Here is a 22,679-nt window from a genome sequence, read left to right on the forward strand (position 1 = left end):
CAGGACAATGCACTGGTGCTAGTAAACGCCCTCTTCCAACAATGCAAGAGATGATGACTCTACATATAGACATCACTAGATGGTCAATACAGAAATCAGAATGAGTATATTCTTTGTAGCCGAGGACAGAGAAGCTCGATACAGTCAGTAAACACAAGACCAGGAGCTGAGTGTAGCTCAGGTCATGAACTCCTTATTGGAAAATTCAGACTTAAATTGAAGAAAGTAGGGAAAACCACTAGACCATTGAGGTACGACCTAAATCAAATCCCTTGAGATTATACAGTGGGAGTGACAAATAGATTCAAGGGATTAGATCTGATAGACAGAAGGCCTGAAGAACTATGAACGGAGCTTCATAACATTGTACAGGAGGCAGTGATCAAAACCATGCCCAAGAAAAAGAAATGCAAAAATGCAAAATGGTTGTCTAAGGAGGTCTTACAAATAGCTGAGAAAAGAAGAGAAGTGAAAGGCAAAGGAGAAAGCTTTGCCATATGAATGCAGAGTTAGAAGGAATAGCAAGGAGAGATAAGAAAGCCTTCCTAAGTGATCAATGCAGAGATATAGAGGAAAACAATAGAATGGGAAAGACTAGAGATCTCTTCAAGAAAATTCGAGCTACCAAGAGAACATTTCATTCAAAGATGGGCACAATAAAGGACAGAAACAGCATGGACCCAAAAGAAACAGAATATATTAAGAGGTGGCAAGAATACACAGGAGAACTATCCAAAATACACAGGAGAACTATCCAAAACACCCTCTTCTTGTTGGAAGAGGGTGTTTGCTATCACCAGTACATTGTCTTGGCAAAACTCTGCCAGCTTTTGCCCTGCTTCATTTTGTACTCCAGGACCAAACTTGCCTGTTACTCCAGGTATCTCTTGACTTCCTACTTTTTCATTCCAGTCTCCTATGATGAAATGGACATCTTTTTTTTTTTGGTGTTAGCTCTCTGGTTCATAATGACCCAGATAACCATGATTGTGTGACCACTCACCTAGAGCCACTTCAAACTTCCTGGAGTGTGAAGTCAAACGGGCTTTAGGAAGCATCACTACAAACAAAGCCAGTGGAGGTAATTGGATTCCAGCTGAACTAGTTCAAATCCTAAAAGATAATGCTGTGAAAGTGCTGCACTCAATATGTCAGCAAATTTGGAAAACTCAGCAGTGGCGACAGAACTGGAAAAGGTCCGTTGTCATCTCAATCTCAATGAAAGACAATGCCAAAGAATGTTCAAACTACCACACAATTTCACTCATCTCACACTCTAGCAAAGTAATGCTCAAAATTCTCCAAGCTAGGCTTCAACAATATGTGAACTGAGAAATTCCAGATGTTCAAGCTGCATTTAGAAAAGACAGAGGAAACAGATATCAAATTGCCAACATCCACTGGATCATAGAAAAGGCAAGAGAAGAAGCTGTTCCAAGATGGTGGAGCAATAGTATGGGGAGACCACTTTCTTCCCCACAGATACACCAAAAGATCAGTTGAATGTTGAGCCACTTTCACAAAACATCTTCTGAATGGTGGCAGAGAACACCAGGCACCCAGAAAGGCAGGCCAATCTCTTCAAAAGGAAGTAGGACAAAATATAAAGACAAAAACAGAGACAGAAGATGTAGAGATGGAGACCTAACCTGGGACAGAGTTTGAAGGAGGACTAAATTTCCACACAGTAGGAAACCCTCTCACAGGTGTGTCTGTGGGGCTCTTTGGAATCTCAGAGAGCAACATAACCGGGGGGGGGGGGGGGGAGGGGAGGGGGAAGAACACAGAAGACGCACCTAACTTTAACTACTTGCAGTAAAGTAGCTTAGATGCTTGCATCTGGCAACAGCAAGTGGAGTCTGAACAGAAAAGTGTGAGCTCCATCATTGGTCCTTAGCGTAAGGACCACCTTTGAATGCCCTGAGGATAGTCTGTAGGGCTCATGTGCCATAGCAGCCCAAACCATGGGATTACCGGAGACACACACAAAAAAAGTCCCTTTCCTGTGGAAGACCTAACACAGCATGGTGACCCCTGGCGCATTCACAGAATAAAGGATTGTGCATGCCCTAGTGATTACCAAAGGAAAGCAAGCCAGCTGCTGTTTAGGGCCCTCCTTCCCCAGAGGCAGAGAGGCAGGTGTACAACAGCCAGAGATGGAAGGCAAGGGGCTCCTGCAATCTCAGCCCCAGAGACTGCATCTTCCACCAAACTGTAAGCAGGCTGCGAGTTGATAATGACGTCTTCCTGGGATCCTCGATGGTTCACATCTGCCAGGAGTGTCACAGCCTGAGATTAGCTCCCCAGAGGAGACACATGGCACACCTGGGACTGTGCCCTCATGGCGCACCCAGGAAACTGAGTCACCAAGATTGGAAAGTGCGTGGATGCAAGGCCCACCTGGGACAGTGCGCTTGCCAACCACCCAGTTGCCTGAGCAATTTGGACCGGGAAGGTCGCAAACCCCACAGCCCATCTGGGTCTGTGCCCTTGCAGAACACCCGAGAACCTGAGCAGCTTAGACCTGGGAAGTACATGAAACACAAGGTCCACTTGGGACAATGCCATTGCAGAGCACCCTGGAGCCTGAGCAGTGTGGACCCAGGAAATTCATGCTGCCTTGGTCTCTGGCAAGCCCAGTGTGGTCCATCCACTGTGAGCACTCTCCACACATGCCAGCGGAATTCGTTTGTAGTGACCATCTCTCTCCACAGCACAACTGAACAAGTGAGCCTAAATGAGTGACCACTTTCACCCCCTCGTGTCAGGGCAGAAATTAGACTCTGAAGAGACTTGCAAAAAGAAGAACCCAAAATAAACAAAGAAGGGGGGACTTCTCTGGAAGTGACAGGTACAACAGATTAGAACTGCAGTTAATGTTGAGACTGTGCATTTAAGGGGCAACTATAGACCTTGAGAACAAGTACAAGCCTGAACAAGGGACTGATAGTGAACTGACACCACACAGCATCTCCAAAGAAATTCCTAGTTATATTTTTACTAACATAACTTTTTAATTTAAAAAATATTTTAGTTCTTTAATACTCCTTTAACTTTCATTTTTATAGCCTACTATTTATTACCTTTCCAAAAAAAAAAAACCCTTTATTTCTTAAAAAACAATTACATATATATTTTTTAATATGGGGGATCAATTTTCTTTTGTATTTATTTTATTGTATTTTTGAAACTCTAATGTCTATTCTAGGTTTTTAATCTCTGCTTTTTTATATTTGTTATCAATTTTGTACCTTTAAGAATCTAATCTTCAGTATCCATTTTCACTTAGGGATTTGATTACTGGCTTGATTGCTCTCAAAGGTCCAACAAGTCAAAGCTATGGTTTTTCCAATAGTCATGTATGGATGAGAGAGTGGGACTATAAAAAAAGCTGAGTGCAGAAGAATTGGTGCTTTTCAACTGTGGTGTTGAAGACTCTTGAGAGTCCCTTGGACTGCAAGGAGATCCAACCAGTCCATCCTAAAGGAGATCAGTCCTGGGTGTTCATTGGAAGGAATGATGCTAAAGCTGAAACTCCAATACTTTGGCCACCTGATGCAAAGAACTGACTCTTTGGAAAAGACCCTGATGCTGGGAAAGATTGAAGGAAGGAGAAGGGGATGACAGAGGATGAGATGGCTGGATGACATCACCAACTCAATGACATGAGTTTGAGTAAGCTCTGGAAGTTGGTGATAGACAAGGAAGCCTGGCATGCTGCAGTTCATGAGGTCTCAATGAGTCAGACATGACTGAGCAACTGAACCTGATTGCTCTCTCCCCTTTAGGCTCTCCCTTTTCTCCTCTGGGTCACTCTATCTCTTCCCACACTCTTCTCTTCTTTGTATCTCTGTGAATCTCTCTGGATGTTCCTGGATGTGGAGAGTGCTGCATGGAGAAGTCTTGAGGCTGCTGTAACAGAAGGGCAGAAATTCAGAGGCAGGAGGCTTAACTCCAGAACTTGAGAACATCAGAGAACTCTAGACTCCAGGTAACATTAATAGACAAGAGCTCACCCAAAAGTCTCCATACCTACACTGAAACCAAGCTCCATCTACGAGCCAACAAGTTCCACTGCAAGACACACCACGCTTATGCCCCACCAAACAGGAAAACAACACTGAACATTAAAAGATGGGCTGCCCAAAGCCATACAAAACCCATAAAAATACCCCAAAACTCACTCCTGGAACTTCATTGCACTCCAGCGAAAAGAGATCCAGCTACGCCCACCAGAGCACAGACACAAGTTCTCCCAACCAAGAAACCTTGACAAGCCACTGGTCAAACCCCACCCACAGGGAGGAGACTCGACAACTAAGAGGAACCACGAACTTCCAGCCTTCAGAAATCGCACCCCAACACAGCAATCTAAACCAAATGAAAAGACAGAGAAATAGTCAGCAGGTGAAGGAACATGATAAAAACCCACCAAATCAAACAAAATAGGAGTAGATATGGAGTCTACCTGAAAAAGAATTGGATCCTAGTAAAGATGATCCAAATCTTGAAGACAAAATGCAATTACAAATAAATAGAGTAGAGACAAGGATAGAGAAGATGCAAGAAATATTTAACAAGGACCTAAAAGAAATAAAGAAGTGGCCATCAATAATGAACAATGCAAAAACTGAGACTAAAAGCACTCTGGAGAGAACCAACAGTAGAATAACTAGGCAGAAGAGAGGATAAGTGAGGTGAAAGATAGAATGGTAGAAATAAATGAAGCAGAGAGGGAAAAAGAGCTAAAAGAAATGAGGACAACTTCAGAGGCCTCTGGGACAATGTTAAATGCCCCAACATACGAATCATAGGGGTACCAGAAGAAGACCAAAAGGAAGGACATGAGAGAATACTTGAGAAGATAATAGTCCAATAGTTCCCTAAAATGGGGAAGGAAATAGCCACCCAAGTCCAAGAAACCCAGAGTGTCCCAAACAGGATAAATCCAAAGTGAAGCACTCCAGTTCAGTTCAGTCGCTCAGTCATGTCTGACTCTTTGTGACCTCATGTATCACAGCATGCAAGGCCTCCCTGTCCATCACCAACTCCCAGAACCTACCCAAACCCATGTCCATCGAGTCAGTGATACCATCCAGCCATCTCATCCTCTACCGTCCCATTCTCCTCCTGCCCCCAATCCCTCCCAGCATCAGGGTCTTTTTCAATGAGTCAACTTTTCACATGAGGTGGCCAAAGTATTGGAGTTTCAGCTTCAGCATCAGTCCTTCCAATGAACATCCAGGACTGATCTCGTTTAGGATGGACTGGTTGGATCTCCTTGCAGTCCAAGGGACTCTCAAGAGTCTTCTCCAACACCACAGTTCAAAAGCACCAGTCCTTTGGCACTCAGCTTTCTTCACTATCCAACTCTCACATCCATACATGACCACTGGAAAAACCATAGCCTTGACTAGATGGACCTTAGTTGGCAAAGTAAAGTCTCTGCTTTTTAATATCTTATCTAGGTTGGTCATAACTTTCCTTATTAATCAAACTAATAAAAATTAAGCACAAAGAGCAAATATTAAAAGCAGCAAGGGAAAAGCAACAAAAAACACACAAAGGGATCCCCATAAGGATAACAGCTGATCTTTTAATAGAAACTCTTCAGGCCAGAAGGGAATGACAGGACATAATTAAAGTGAAGAAAGAGAAAAATGTACAACCAAGATTACCCAGGAATTATATCATTTAGATATGAAGGAGAAATCAAAAGCTTTACAAACAAAGCTGCACCGCCAAGCCAGCTCTTCAGCAAATGCTAATAGATTTCCTCTAGACAGGAAACACACACACAAAAGGTTTATTAAAATGAACCCAAAACAACAAAGTAAAAGATAATGGGGTCATACTTATCAATAATTGCCTTAAATGTAAATGGGATTAAATGCTCCAACCAAAAGACAAAGACTGGCCAAATGGATACAAAAATAAAACTACTATATATGTTGTCTACAAGAGACCCACCTTAAACCTAGGGACACATACATACTGAAAGTGAGGGGATGGAATAAGATATTTCATGCAATTGGAGACCAAAAGATAGCAGGAGTAGCAATACTTATATCGGATAAAACAGACTTTGAAATAAAGACCATGATAAGAGACAAAGAAGGACACTACATAATGATCAAAGGGTCAACAGAAGAAGAAGATATAGCAATTATAAATATATATGAACCTAACAAAGGAGCACTTCAATATGTAAGGTAAATGCTAACAAGTATGACAGGGGAAATTAACAGTAATACAATAATAGTAGGGGCTTCAATACCCCACTCACCTATGGATAGAGCAACCAAAAAGAAAAGTAGCAAGGAAACACAAGCTTTAAATGATACAATGGACCAGTTAGAGCTAATTGATATCTCATGCAGCTCAATACCAGAAAAACAAACAACCCAATCAAAAGTGGACCAAAGAACTAAACTAACATTTCTCCAAAGAAGACATACAGATGGCTAACAAACACATGAAATCTTTTTTTTTCTCATTATTTTACTTTATTTTACTTTGCAATACTGTATTGGTTTTGTCATACATTGACATGAATCCACCACAGGTGTACATGTGTTCCCAAACATGCACCCCCCTGCCACCTCCCTCCCCATAACATCTCTCTGGGTCATCCCCATGCACCAGCCCCAAGCATGCTGTATCCTGCGTCAGACATAGACTCGCGATTCTATTCTTACATGATAGTATACATGTTACAATGCCATTCTCCCAAATCATCCCACCCTCTCCCTCTCCCTCTGAGTCCAAAAGTCCGCTATACACATCTGTGTCTTTTTTGCTGTCTTGCATACAGGGTCGTCATTGCCATCTTTCTAAATTCCATTTATATGTGTTAGTATACTGTATTGGTGTTTTTCTTTCTGGCTTACTTCACTCTGTATAATCGGCTCCAGTTTCATCCATCTCATCAGAACTGATTCAAATGAATTCTTTTTAACGACTGAGTAATACTCCATTGTGTATATGTACCACTGCTTTCTTATCCATTCATCTTCCGATGGACATCTAGGTTGTTTCCATGTCCTGGCTATTATAAACAGTGCTGCGATGAACATTGGGGTACATGTGTCTCTTTCCATTCTGGTTTCCTCGGTGTGTATGCCCAGAAGTGGGATTGCTGGGTAGTTCTATTTGCAATTTTTTAAGGAATCTCCACACTGTTCTCCATAGTGGCTGTACTAGTTTGCATTCCCACCAACAGTGTAGGAGGGTTCCCTTTTCTCCACACCCTCTCCAGCATTTATTGCTTGCAGATTTTTGGATCGCAGCCATTCTGACTGGTGTGAAATGGTACCTCATTGTGGTTTTGATGTGCATTTCTCTAATAATGAGTGATGTTGAGCATCTTTTCATGTTAACAAACACATGAAATCTTGATGATGCTCAACATCAAAACCACAATGAGATATCATCTCATGCTGGTCAGAATAGCCACCATCAAAAATCTACAAACAATAATTACTGGAGAGGGAGTGGAGAAAAGGGAGCCCTCGTACACTGTTGGTGGGAATGCAAACTGGTACGGCCACTATGGAGAACAGTGTGGAGATTCCTTAAAAACTGGAAATAGACCTGCCATAAAACCCAGAAATCCCACTGTTGGGCATACACACTGAGGAAACCAGAATTGAAAAAGACACATGAACCCCAATGTTCATTGCAGCACTGTTTACAATAGCTAGGACATGGAAGAAACCTAGATGTTCACTGGCAGATAAATGGATAAGGAAGTTGTGGTACATATACATATTGGAATATTATTGAGCTTTAAAAGAGAATGCATTGGGTCAGTTCTAATGAAGTGGATGAAACTGGAGTCTATTATACACAGTGAAGTAAGTCAGAAAGAGAAACACCAGTACAGTATATTAACCCATGTATATCGAATTTAGAAAGATGGTAACAATGTTCCTATATGCAAGGCAGGAAAAGAGACACAGATGTAAAGAACTGACTTTTGGACCATGTGGGAGAAGGTGAGGGTGGGAAGATGTGAGAGAATAGCATTGAAACGTGTATTACGATATGTAAAATAGATGACCAGTGCAATTTTGATGCATAAAGTAGGGCACTGAAAGCTGGTGCTCCAGGACAACACAGAGGGATGGGAAGGGGAGGGACATCAGAGAGGGCTTCAGGATGAGGGGACATATGTGGACCCGTGGCCGATTCATGTCTATGTATGGAAAAAACTACCACAATATTGTATACAAATTAGCCTCCAATTAAATTAGTTTTAAAAAAAGAAAAAGAATTCCAGAACTTCTGCTTCATTGACTATTCTAAAGCCTTTGATTGTGTGGATCTCAAAAAACCTGAGGGAAGTGCTTAAAATAATAGGAAAAGCAGACCACCTTACCTGCCTCCTGAGATATCTGTATGCAGGTCAAGAAGCAACAGTTAGAACTAGACATGGAACAACAGACTGATTCCAGATTGGGAAAGGAGTAAGTCAAGGCTGTATATTTTCACCCTTCTTATGTAACTTCTATGCAGAGTGAAAAATGAAGTGAAGTCATTCTATCGTGTCCTATTCTTTGCGACCCCATGGACTATAGACTACCATGCTCCTCCATCCATGGGATTTTCCAGGCAAGAGTACTGGAGTGGATTGCCATTTCCTCTCCAGAGGATCTTCCCAACCCAGGGATTGAACACAGGTCTCCCACATTGTGGGCAGATGCTTTACCATCTGAACCACCAAAGAAATCCAATGCAAAGACTTCAAAGTCTATGCAGAGTACATCATGTGAAATGCCAGGCTGGATGAAACACAACCTGGAATCAAGATTGCCAGTAGAAATATCAATAACCTCAAATATGTAGATGACACCACTCTTATGGCAGAAAGTGAAGAGGAACTCAAGATTCTCTTGATGAAAGTGAAAGAGGAGAGCGAAAAAGTTGGCTTAAAACTCAACATTCAAAACATGAAGGTCATGGCATCCTGTCCCATCACTTCATGGCAAATAGATGGGGAAACAATGGAAACAGTGACAGACTTTATTTTCCTAGGCTCCAAAATCCTGCAGATGGTGACTGCAGCCATGAAATGCAAAGACGTTTGCTTCTTGGAAGAAAAGCTATGACCAACTTAGACAGCATATTAAAAAGCAGGGACATTGCTTATTACTTTACCACAAAAGCCCATCTAGTCAAAGCTGTGGTTTTTCCAGTAGTCATGTATGAAGGTGAGAGATGGACCATAAAGAAAACTGAGCACAAAGGACTGATGCTTTTGAACTGCAGTGTTGGAGCAGACTCTTGAGACTCCACTGGGCTGCAAGGAGATCAAGCTCGTCAATCCTAAGTGAAACCAGTCCTGAATATTCATTGGAAAGACTGATGCTAAAGCTGAAGCTCTGATACTTTGGCCACCTGATGCAAAGAACTAACTCATTGGCAAAGACCCTGATTCTGGGAAAGATGGAAGGCAAGAGGAGAAGGGGATGACAGAGGATGAGATGGTTTGATGGCATCACTGACTCAATGGACATGAGTTTGAGAAAGCTCCGGGAGTGGGTGATGGACAGGGAAGCCTGGCGTGCTGCAGTACATAGGGTCACAGAATTGGACATGATGAGTGACTAAACTGAGATAAACTATTTTAATTATATTTATAGTTAAATATAATAAATTTATGTAATCATTTGATATATATTTACTAAATAGTTATATTTAAGACACATTGATGATCACTATGAATACAGGCATTAAAAATACATGATCCTTTTCTTAAGGACCTTACATTTAGGTCTTTTATTCATTTCGAGTTTATTTTGTAGCTGGGGATACATATTGTTTATGCATTGATACATATTGATTAAAACATAATGAAAGCTCTAGTATAGAGGTGTGAAAAGTGTTGTTGAAAGTAAAAGAAAGGATTAGTTTTGCTACTAAGAACTAATGGAAGAGCCATGGAGTGATTCACAGAAAAGGTGATATTGGAACTGGACATTTAATACAATATTTCATCACTTTGCTCTAATTAAAATATTAGATTTTTTAGGATTTAGTCACCATATTTGACACCACCTTTATGGCAGAAAATGAAGAGGAACTAAAAAGCCTCTTGATGAAAGTGAAAGAGGAGAGTGAAAAAGTTGGCTTAAAGCTCAACATTCAGAAAACGAAGATCGTGGCATCTGGTCCCATCACTTCATGGGAAATAGATGGGGAAACAGTAGAAACAGTGTCAGACTTTATTTTTGGGGCTCCAAAATCACTGCAGATGGTGACTGCAGCCATGAAATTAAAAGACACTTACTCCTTGGAAGAAAAGTTATAACCAACCTAGATAGTATATTCAAAAGCGGAGACATTACTTTGCTGACTAAGGTCCATCTAGTCAAGGCCATGGTTTTTCTTGTGGTTAAGTATGGATGTGAGAGTTGGACTGTGAAGAAGGCTGAGCGCTGAAGAATTGATGCGTTTGAACTGTGGTGTTGGAGAAGACTCTTGAGAGTCCCTTGGACTGCAAGGAGATCCAACCAGTCCATTCTGAAGGAGATCAACCCTGGGATTTCTTTGGAAGGAATGATGCTAAAGCTGAAGCTCCAGTACTTTGGCCACCTCATGCGAAGAGTTGACTCATTGGAAAATATTCTGATGCTGGGAGAGATTGGGGGCAGGAGGAGAAGGGGATGACCGAGGATGAGATGGCTGGATGGCATCACGGACTCGATGGACATGAGTCTGAGTGAACTCCCGGAGATGGTGATGGACAGGGAGGCCTGGCATGCTGCGATTCATGAGGTGGCAAAGAGTTGGACACAACTGAGCAAATGAACTGAACTGAACTGAGTCACCATGTTTACCTTGATAATTAGAAAACTTTCCTCTAGAAATGAGTTATTCCTAACTGTTATACCATGTTCTATGCTTTGAAATTTGGGGAGTTTTGAGCTTCCCTTGTGGTTCAGATGGTAAAATCGTCTACTTGCAACGCTGGAGACAGGTTTGATCCCTGGGCTGGGAAGATCCCCTGGAGAAGGAAATGGCAACCCACTCCAGTATTTTTGCCTGGAGAATCCCATGGACAGAGGAATCTTGTAGTCTACAGTCCATGGGGTCGAACCATGAGTAAATACTTACAATATTTAAGCATCACAAAGGATGCTGAAATCAGAATTAAGCACACCAGTCAGAATGGCCATCATCAAATAAACTACCAACAATTATTGCTGGAGAGGCGGTGGAGAAAAGGGAATTTTTCTGCCTTGTTTGTGGGAATGTAAACTGATAGAGTCATTATGGAGATTCCTTTAAAAACTAGGAATAGAGGCAGTCCTAAGATGGTGGAGGAATAGGACAGGAAGACACTTTCTCCCCCACAAATTCATCAAAAATTCATCTACATTTGAATGCTGAGTAAATTCCACAAAACAACTTCTGAATGCCGATACAGGACATCAGGCACCCAGAAACGCAGCCCATTGTCTTCAAAAGCAGGTAGGAAAAAATATAAAAGATAAAAAGACAAAAGGGGTAGGGACAGAGATCTGTTCCAGGAAGGGAGTCTTAAAAAAGAGAAATTTCCAAACACCAGGAAACACTCTCACTGGCGAGTCTGTGGCAAGCCTTGGAACCTCAGAGGGCAACATAACCTGGAGGAAAAATAAATAATTAAACCCCACTGATTACATGCCCAATGGTAACTCCCAGCGGAGAAGCAGTGCAGACACCTACATCCGCTGCTAGCAAGCAGGGGCTGGGCAGGGAGGCGTGGGCTGCTTTGCTTAGAATAAGGACCAGGCCTGAATGCCCCAAAGGCAGTCTGAGGGAACTAACTTGAGATAACAAACCAGACTATGGGATAGCTACCCTGCAAAAAGCCCTAACCTAAGACACCACCAGGCCCACTCACAGAACAAATGACTGACTAGAGCTGGCCGGCTTCAGACCAGCCCATTCCCTGCTGGAGACAGGCAGGCGAGGGCACCTAGAGCTGGAAGGGGGCAATCACGGCCCCAGAGAGCCATCATCTACTAAACTGCAAGCAAGCTTCATTGCTAACCAAGACCTCTTGGGATTCTGGACTGTCAACATCCACCTGAGAAGGTGTGCTGGTTGTACACCCAGAAAACCAAGCAGCGGGGATGGGGGAGGTGATAAGTCGCAGCAACCATGCTCGCCAAACTGGTCACCTGAGCTGCTTAGACCTCGGAAGTGTACAAATGCAGGCCCAACCAAGTCTGCGCCTCTGAGGACTACTCGAGTGCCTGAACCTGAGCGACTTAGACCTGGGAAGTGCATACAATCCAGGGCCGACCTCAGACAGTTCCCAGCAGAGCAACCTAGAGCCTAAGCAGTGTAGACAGGGAAAGCACAAACACCATGTGTGGGGGCAAGCCCAGTGTGGCCAAGATACTGTGAGCACACACCAGTGTTATTTGTTTGCAGTGTTCCTCCCTCCCCACAGCATGACAGAACAAGTGAGCCTAAAAGTGTTCACCACCGCCCCCTTGTGTCAGGGTGGAAATCAGACACTGAAGAGACTAGCAAACAGAAGAAGCAAAAATAGGAAAATGCTTTGAAAGTGACAGATGGAGAAGTCTTGAGGCTACTGTAAGAATAAGACAGAAAACCAGAGGCAGGAGGCTCAAGTCCAAATCCTGAGAACACCAGAGAACTCCCGACTCCAGGGAACATTCATCAATAGGAGCTCATCAAATGCCTCCATACCTACACTGAAACCAAGCACCACCCAAGGGCCAACAAGTTCCAGAGCAAAACATACCACACAAATTCTCCAGCAACACAGGAACATAATCCTGAGCTTCAATATACAGGCTGCCCAAAGTCACTCCAAACCCACTGACATCTCATAACTCATTACTGGACACTTCATTGCACTCCAAAGAGAATAAATCCAGCTCCACCCACCAGAACATGGACACAAGCTTCCCTAACCAGGAAGAATTGACAAGCCACCCATAGAAATCCACCCACAGTGAGGAAACTCCACAATAAAGAGAACTCCACAAACTGCCAGAACACAGAAAGGCCACCCCAAACACACGAATATAAACAAGCTGAAGAGGCAGAGAAATACCCAGCAGGTAAAGGAACAGGATAAATGCCCACCAAACCAAACAAAAGAGGAAGAGATAGGGAATCTACCTGATACAGAATTCCGAATAATGATAGTGAAAATGATCCAAAATCTTGAAAACAAAATGGAGTTACAGATAAATAGCCTGGAGACAAGGATTGAGAAGATGCAAGAAAGGTTTAACAAGGAACTAGAAGGAATAAAAAAGAGTCAATATGTAATGAATAATGCAATAAATAAGATCAAAGACATTCTGGAGGGGACCAACAGTAGAATAACGGAGGCAGAAGATAGGATAAGTGAGGTAGAAGATAGAATGGTAGAAATAAATGAATCAGAGAGGGGAAAAAAATGAATTAAAAGAAATAAGGACAATCTCAGAGGGCTCTGGGACAATGGTAAATGCCCCAGCATTCAAATCATAGGAGTCCCAGAAGAAAAAGACAAAAAGAAAGACCATGAGAAAATCCTTGAGGAGATAATAGTTGAAAACTTCCCTAAAATGGGGAAGGAAATAATCACCCAAGTTCAAGAAACACAGAGAGTTCCAAATAGGATAAACCCAAGGCGAAACACCCCAAGACACATATTAATCAAATTAACAAAGATCAAACACACAAAAACAAATATTAAAAGCAGCAAGGGAAAAACAACAAATAATACACAAGGGGATTCCAATAAGGATAACAGCTGATCTTTCAATAGAAACTCTTCAGGCCAGGAGGGAATGGCAGGACATACTTAAAGTGATGAAGGAAAATAACCTACAGCCCAGATTACTGTACCCAGCAAGGATCTCATTCAAATATGAAGGAGAAATCAAAAGCTTTACAGACAAGCAAAAGTTGAGAGAATTCAGCACCACCAAACCAGCTCTCCAAAAAAAGCTAAAGGATCTTCTCTAGACAGGAAACACAGAATAAACTCAAACCCAAAACAATAAAGTAGATGGCAATGGGATCATACTTATCAATAATTACCTTAAACATAAATGGGTTGAATGCCACAACCAAAAGACAAAGACTGACTGAATGGATAAAAAAAAAGACCCCTATATGTGTTGTCTACAAGAGACCCACCTCAAAACAAGGGACACATACAGACTGAAAGTGAAGGGCTGGAAAAGATATTCCATGCAAATAGAGACCAAAAGAAAGCAGGAGTAACAATACTCATATCCGATAAAATAGACTTTAAAGCAAAGGCTGTGGAAAGAGACAAAGAAGGCCACTACATAATGATCAAAAGATCAATCCAAGAAGAAGATATAACAATTATAAATATGTATGCACCCAACGTAGGAGCACCACAATATATAAGAGAAATGCTAACAAGTATGAAAGGTGGAATTGACAATAACACAATAATAGTTGGAGACTTAAACACCCCACTCACATCTATGGATAGATCAACTAAACAGAAAATTAACAAGGAAACACAAACTTTAAATGATACAATAGATCATTTAGACCTAATTGATGTCTATAGGACATTTCACCCCAAAACAATGAATTTCACCTTTTTCTCAAGCGCACACAGAACTTTCTCCAGGATAGATCACATCCTGGGCCATTAATCTAGCCTTGGTAAATTCAGAAAAATTGAAATCATTCCAAGCATTGTTTCTGACCACAGTAGAGTAAGATTAGATCTCAATTGCAGGAGAAAAACTATTAAAAATCCCAACATATGGAGGCTGAAAAACACACTTCTGAATAACTAACAAATCACAGAAGAAATATAAAAAGAAATCAAAATATGCATAGAAACAAATGAAAATGAAAACACAACACCCAAAACCTGTTGGACACTATAAAAGCAGTGCTAAGAGGAAAGTTGGTAGCAATACAGGCATACCTCTAGAAACAAGAAAAAAGTCAAATAAATAACCTAACTCTACACCTAAAGGAACTAGAAAAGGAAAAAATGAAGAACCCCAGGGCTAGTAGAAGCAAAGAAATCTTCAAAATTAGGACAGAAATAAATGCCAAAGAAACAAAAGAGACCATAGGAACAGTCAACAAAGCCAAAAGCTGGTTCTTTGAGGGGATAAATAAAATTGACAAACCATTAGCCAGACTCATCAAGAAACAAAGGTAGAAAAATCAAATCTATAAAATTAGAAATGAAAATGGAGCGATCACAACAGACAACACAGAAATACAAAGGATCATAAGAGACTACTATCAGCAATTATATGCCAATAAAATGGACAACTTGGAAGAGATGGACAAATTCTTAGAAGAGTACAACTTTCCAAAACTGAACCAGGAAAAATAGAAAATCTTAACAGACTCACCATAAGCACAGAAGTTGAAACAGTAATCAGAAAACTTCCAGCAAACAAAAGCCCAGGTCCAGACGGCTTCACAGCTGAATTCTATGAAAAATTTAAAGAAGAGCTAACACTTATCCTACTCACACTCTTCCAGAAAATTGCAGAAGAAGGTAAACTTCCAAACTCATTCTATGAGGCCACCATCACCCTAATACCAAAACCTGACAAAGATGCCACAGAAAAAGAAAACTAAAGGCCAATATCACTGATGAACATAGATGCAAAAATCCTTAACAAAATTCTAGCAAACAGAATCCAACAACACATTAAAAAGATCATACATCATGACCAAATGGGCTTTATCCCAGGGATGCAAGGATTCTTCAATATCCGCAAATCAATCAATGTAATATACCACATTAACAAATTGAAAATTAAATGCCATATGATTATCTCAATAGATGCAGAGAAAGCCTTTGACAAAACTCAACATCCATTAATGATAAAAACTCTCCAGAAAGCAAGAAAAGAAGGAACATATCTCAACATAATAAAAGCTATATATGACAAACCCACAGCAAACATTATTTTCAATGGTGAAAAATTGAAAGCATTTCCCCTAAAGTCAGGAACAACACAAGGGTGCCCACTTTCACCACTACCATTCAACATAGTTTTGGAAGTTTTGGCCACAGCAATCAGAGCAGAAAAAGAAATAAAAGGAATCCAAATTGGAAAAGAAGAAGTAAAACTCTCACTGTTTGCAGATGACGTGGTCCTCTACATAAAAAACCCTAAAGACTCCACCAGAAAATTACTAGAGCTAATCAATGAATATAGTAAAGTGGCAGGATATAAAATCAACACAGAGAAATCCCTTGCATTCCTATACACTAATAAGAGAAAATAGAAAGAGAAATTAAGGAAACAATTCCATTCACCATTGCAACAATAAGAATAAAATACTTAGGATATATCTACCTAAAGAAACAAAAGACCTATATATATATAAAACTATGAAACACTGGTGAAAGAAATCAAAGAGGACCCTAATAGATGGAGAAATATGCCGTGCGCGTGAATCAGAAGAACCAATATAGTGAAAATGAGTATACTACCCAAAGCAATCTATAGATTCAATGCAATCCCTATCAAGCTACCAACGGTATTCTTCACAGAGCTAAAACAAATAATTTCACAATTTGTATGGAAATACAAAAAACCTTGAATAGCCAAAGCAATCTTGAGAAAAAAGAATGGAACTGGAGGAATCAACCTGCCTGACTTCAGATATACTACAAAGCTACAGTCATCAATACACTATGGTACTGGCACAAAGACAGAAATATAGATCAGTGGAACAAAGTAGAAAGCCCAGAGATAAATCCATGCACCTATGGACACTTTATCTTTGACAAAGGAGGCAAGAGTATACAATGGAGAAAAGACAATCTCTTTAACAAGTGGTGCTGGGAAACCTGGTCAACCACTTGTAAAAGAATGAAACTAGAACACTTTCTAACACCATACACAAAAATAAACTCAAAATGGATTAAAGATCTAAAGGTAAGACCAGAAACTATAAAACTCCTAGAGGAAAACATAGGCAAAATACTCTCCGACATAAATCACAGCAGGATCTTCTATGATCCACCTCCCAGAATATTGGAAATAAAAGCAAAAATAAACAAATGGAACCTAACTAAAATTAAAAGCTTCTGCACAACAAAGGAAACTATAAGCAAGGTGAAAAGACAGCCTTCAGAATGGGAGAAAATAACAGCAAATGAAGCAACTGACAAACAACTAATCTCAAAAATATACAAGCAACTCCTGCATCTCAATTCCAAAAAAAATAAATGACCCAATCAAAAAATGGGCTAAAGAACTAAACAGACATTTCTCCAAAGAAGACATACAGATGTCTAGCAAACACATGAAAAGATGTTCAACATCACTCATTATCAGAGAAATGCAAATCAAAACCGCAATGAAGTACCAGTTCAAGCCAGTCAGCATGGTTGCTATCCAAAAGTCTACAAGCAATAAATGCTGCATAGGGTATGGAGAAAAGGGAACCCTCTTATACTGTTGGTGGAGAAAAAACAATCTCTTTAACAAGTGGTGCTGGGAAAGCTGGTCAACCACTTGTAAAAGAATGAAACTAGAACACTTTCTAACACCATACACAAAAATAAACTCAAAATGGATTAAAGATCTGAATGTAAGACCAGAAACTATAAAACTCCTAGAGGAGAACAGTAGTTTGTACTACTGCAAACTAGTACAGCCACTATGGAGAACAGTGTGGAGATTCCTTAAAAAACTGGAAATAGAACTGCCATATGACCCAGCAATCCCACTACTGGGCATACACACCGAGGAAACCAGAATCGAAAGAGACACGTGTACCCCAGTGTTCATCACAGCACTGTTTATAATAGCCAGGACACAGAAGCAACCTAGATGTCCATCAGCAGACGAATGGATAAGAAAGCAGTGGTACATATACACAATGGAGTATTACCCAGCCATTAAAAATACATTTGAATCAGTTCTAATGAAGTGGATAAAAATGGAACCGATTATACAGAGTAAAGTAAGCCAGAAAGAAAAACACCAATACAGTATACTAACGGATATATATGGAATATAGGAAGATGGTAACGATAACCCTGTATGCAAGACAGCAAAAGAGACACAGATGTATAGAACAGTCTTTTGGACTCTGTGGGAGAGGGTGAGGGTGGGATGGTTTGGGAGAATGGCATTGAAACATGTATATTATCATATGTGAAATGAATCGCCAGTCCAGGTTTGATGCATGATACTGGATGCTCAGGGCTGGTGCACTGGGTGACCCAGAGGGATAGTATGGGGAGGGAGGTGGGAGGGGGGTTCAGGATGGGGAACACATGTACACCTGTGGCAGATTCAAGTCAATGTATGGCAAAACCAATACCATATTGTAAAGTAATTAGCCTCCAATTGAAAAAAAATAATATTGAAAAAATAAATAAAAACTAGGAATAATTATGCCATATGACCCAGCAATTCCACTACTGAGCTTATATGCTGAAAGTCACAATTCTAAAAGACTCATGAACCCCAGTGTTCACTGCATCACTAGTTACAATAGCTAGGACATGGAAGCAACCTAAATGTCCACTGACTGATGAATGGACAGAGAAGTTGTGGTACATGTATACAATGGAAGATTACTAGGCCGTAAAAATAAATTCATTATATGGATGCACAAAAGACCCTGAATAGCCCAAGCAATCTTGAAAATGAAGAATGGAGCTTGAGGAATCAATCTTCCTGTCCTCAGACTCTACTACAAAGTTAAAGTCATCAAGATGGTATGGTACTGACAAAAAAAAAAAAACACCAGCTAGAAATATATACCAATGGAACAAGGTGGAAAGCCCAAAGATAAACCTATGCTCCTATGAACACCTTCGCTTTGACAAAGGAGGCAAGAATATCCCATGGAGAAAAGACAGTCTCCTCCATAAATTGTGTTGGGAAAACTGGATAGCTATACATTAAAAAAAAAAGAAAGAAAGAAATTAGAATACTTCCTAACACAATATACAAAAATAAATTCACAATGCATTAAAGACATAAATGTAATGCCAGAAACTATAAAACTCTTAGAGGAAAACTTAGAACACTCCTTGACACAAGACATAGAAAGATCTTCTTTGATCTACCTCCTAGAGTAATGGAAATAAAAACAAAAATAAACAAATGGATGATGATTAAATGCTTTTGCACAGCAAAGGAAAGTGTAAAGAAGATGAAAGATAACCCTCAGATTGGGAGAAAATAACTGTAAGTGAGATAGCTGACAAAAACTTAATCTGTAAAATACACAAGAAGCTCATGCAGCTCAATATCAGAAAAACAATCCAATAAAAAATGGGCAGAAGACTAAAACAGACATTTCCCTGAAGAAGACATACAGATGGCTAATAACACATGAAAAGATGCTCAACATCACCTATTATTAGAGAAATGCAAATCAAAGCTTCAATGAGCTATCACCTCACACCAGTCAGAATGGCTATCATCAAAATATCTACAAATAATAAATGCTGGGAAGGATGAGGAGAAAAGAGAATCTCAGCACACTGTTGAGAATGCAAATTAATACAGTCACCATGGAGAACAGTATGGAATTTTCTTTAAAAACTTGGAATAAATCTTCCATATGACCCACTAATCCCACTACTGGGTACATACTCTGACAAAACCATAATTGGAAAAGTCACATGTACTCCAATGTTCATTGCAGTACTATTTATGGTAGCCAGGACATGGAAGCAACCTAGATGTCCATTGACAGATGAATGGTAAAGAAGTTGTGATACATATGTACAATGGAGTGTTATTCATCTATAAAAAGGAACAAATTTGAGCCACTTTTAGTGAGATGGATAAACCTAGAACCTGTTACCCAGAGTGAAGTAAGTCAGAAAGAGAAAAACAAATGTTGTATATTAATGCATATATATGGAATCTAGAAAACTGATACTGATGAACCTATTCCTAGGGCAGCAATAGAGATGCAGACATAGAGAACACACTTGTGCACACAGAACGGGAAAGAGGGTGGGACGACTTGAGATAGTAGCATTGAAACATATACATTACCATATGTAAAATAGATAGCCAGTGGGAATTTGCTATATGATGCAGGGAGCTCAAACCAATGCTCTATGACAACCTAGAGGGATGGGATGAGATGGAAGATGGAAGGGAGGATTGAGAGGGAAGTGACATATGTATAGTAGTAGCAGTAGTGTTGGTCATTTAGTCATGTCTGACTGTTTGTGACCCTGTAGACTGTAACCCATCAGGCTTCTCTGTCCATGGGATTCTTCAGGCAAGAATACTGGAGTGGGTTGCCATTTCCTTCTCTAGGGGATCATCCCAACCCAGGGATTGAATCCAGGTCTCCTGCCTTGCAGGCAAATTCTTTACCACCCGAGCTACAGGAAAGCCCACATGTATATCTATGGCTGATTCATGTTGATGTATGACAGAAACCAGCACAACATTATACAGCAACTTTCCTTCAATTAAAAAATAAATTTAAAAAAGAATTACAACAGGATCTGGAAAGACTCTTGACAGTGTCTGCAAACTCTTTAATTGTAAGATTATGGAGGGGTTTCTGTGCATCTATTTGTAATCCCTCAAATATAACCAATACTAATTCTTCCACTTAGGATATTTGTGAGGATTAAATCAACTGCATGTTAAGCAGTCGATGCTATTAATGGTAGAGAGTATGAATTCAAGAAGTGTTCAGTGTTAGAATTATTAAGAGTTAAGAATAGGCTAGACAATAAATTATAGATATATCAAACATAGTGATACCTGAAATTAACACAACATTGTAAATCGACTATACTTCAATTAAAAAATTAACACTAAAATAAAGTGTGGAGTATTTTGGGAAAACTGCAGAGAATTACTTTCCAGTGAAGGTCTACTTGAAGGTTTGAGGAGATGAGAGTGTCTTTGTAAAATATTATTATTTGGAAATTTTCCAGGCAAAATAGTGACAATCCTATTTTTGTGGAGGATAATTATTTTATATTCTAGTTTTTTCTGGTTTTAATGATCATCTATGGTGATGTTGATGAACAAACAGCTCTGGATGTTAGTATTTGACTCTGCTATGATTACACTCAAGTTTTCTAATTGTTTAATTATTGGTGCTTTGCTGATACATTTTCCAGCAACATTTGTGATCACAGATAATTAAATATTTCTATTTTGGTTCATTATCATACATTTGCTTTTAATTTGTCTGATTGTTGCAGGTGGAAACAATAGGTGATGCATACTGTGTTGCTGCAGGGCTCCATAGAAAAAGCCTTTGCCATGCTAAACCCATTGCTCTGATGGCCCTGAAGATGATGGAACTTTCAGAAGAGGTGTTGACACCTGATGGAAGACCAATTCAGGTAAGCCTCTCAACAATCTTGTTTAAATAGCAGTGAAGAAGGTGAGAAATTCCCTTCTGAATTCTACTTACTATAGTTTACAGATCTAGATAAGCCAGTTGCTTAAGAAGGAGGGATTACTAGAAATAACTTACAAATCCAGGAAAGGAACAAATGAAATATGACCCACACAGAATAGGAAAAAGTGTGAGGAAGACAAATTACCATGGGGGGAAAAAGTTAAAGGATTAAACCAAGGAAGGAACCTGCTGTCAGTGACCAGTTCACCCCCACTAAGGAAGGGTGATGATGAGAATTGGTCCTGAGAGATAATCCATAGAGCAAGAAATAAGAAGCGAGAAATTGGAGGACCTGGACAACTTTTTGTGGATAGTGTACAGGTGTTCTTATGAACCTCAGGGCTCAGGATTACTTTTGAATTGTATTTTGTTTCAGAGCTTGAACGTTGGAACCTTCAGACTTAAAAAAAAAAAGCACAACATGAAAGTTGTGAGTTTAGTTTTATTTGAGGCAAAATGAGGACTGTAGACTGGGATATAGCACCTCAGATAGATCTGAGGAGCTGCTCCAAATAGGCAGGGGCAAAGGTCAGTATATATGTGATTTTGGTGAAGGGGGAATACATACAATCAAGCACATATTTTTTGGCAGATGGTTTCTGCTAGTCACAAGGAGCAATCATCACCATGAAGGAATTTAGTGCTTTTCTAGATATGAGGAGATACAAGAATTGGGCTAATAAAATCATCTCCTGAAAATATATAGCTATCTGAAGATGTGCTGGTTAGTTTTGTCCTGAGCACAGTGTTTCATTTCTCCTCTCCCCCTTGAACTCTTCAGGGAGTGTTGAAAATTAGCAGCTGCAGCAGCACATGTTTCAGTCCTCATAGAGGTAGATGGCAAGTGCCCATAGCAAGTGCCAATTTGTGGTTGACAAGCTCAAGACTGAGGAAACATCAAAAGCTGGAAAATGTAGTTTCCAGTGTATTGTACTCTTTTTGATGCTGATAGCTGTCTGCAATTTGGGGTTTACATCTGAGAATGGATGAAGTCACTCAGCTATATTTCTGAAAGCACCTGCTAGATCCCAGAAATACTTTTACTATGACTATGTATAAACCAAAATTTGTATTTGGCAAACTAACCTTGAATTCAAGCCATCTCTTTAATAACAGTTCATCAATGATGGGTTAAAAAATACAGAAAACGCCTCAAAATATGAATATATTTCTAGTTTGGCATTATGGCAAAGTAGATACTCTGACTGACCCTTCTGAATAAAATTATTAAAATGTAGTGTTAAATAGTTTACAAATAGTAGCTTTTGGGAAACTACTAAGCA

At 40.0% G+C, this 22,679-nt stretch overlaps 1 protein-coding gene across 1 annotated transcript in view; it reads left to right on the forward strand.

Moving 5' to 3' along the window:
* Window positions 1–22,679, forward strand: part of GUCY1A2 (guanylate cyclase 1 soluble subunit alpha 2) — a 468,086-nt gene that overhangs the window by 322,736 nt on the left and 122,671 nt on the right. The window contains exon 6 of the mRNA XM_069554938.1: window positions 21,194–21,337. Coding sequence (XP_069411039.1) covers window positions 21,194–21,337 — 144 coding nt within the window. The remainder of the gene's footprint in view (window positions 1–21,193; window positions 21,338–22,679) is intronic.

Source organism: Ovis canadensis, chromosome 15 (assembly GCF_042477335.2).
Source record: "Ovis canadensis isolate MfBH-ARS-UI-01 breed Bighorn chromosome 15, ARS-UI_OviCan_v2, whole genome shotgun sequence".
Lineage (NCBI taxonomy): Eukaryota > Metazoa > Chordata > Mammalia > Artiodactyla > Bovidae > Ovis > Ovis canadensis.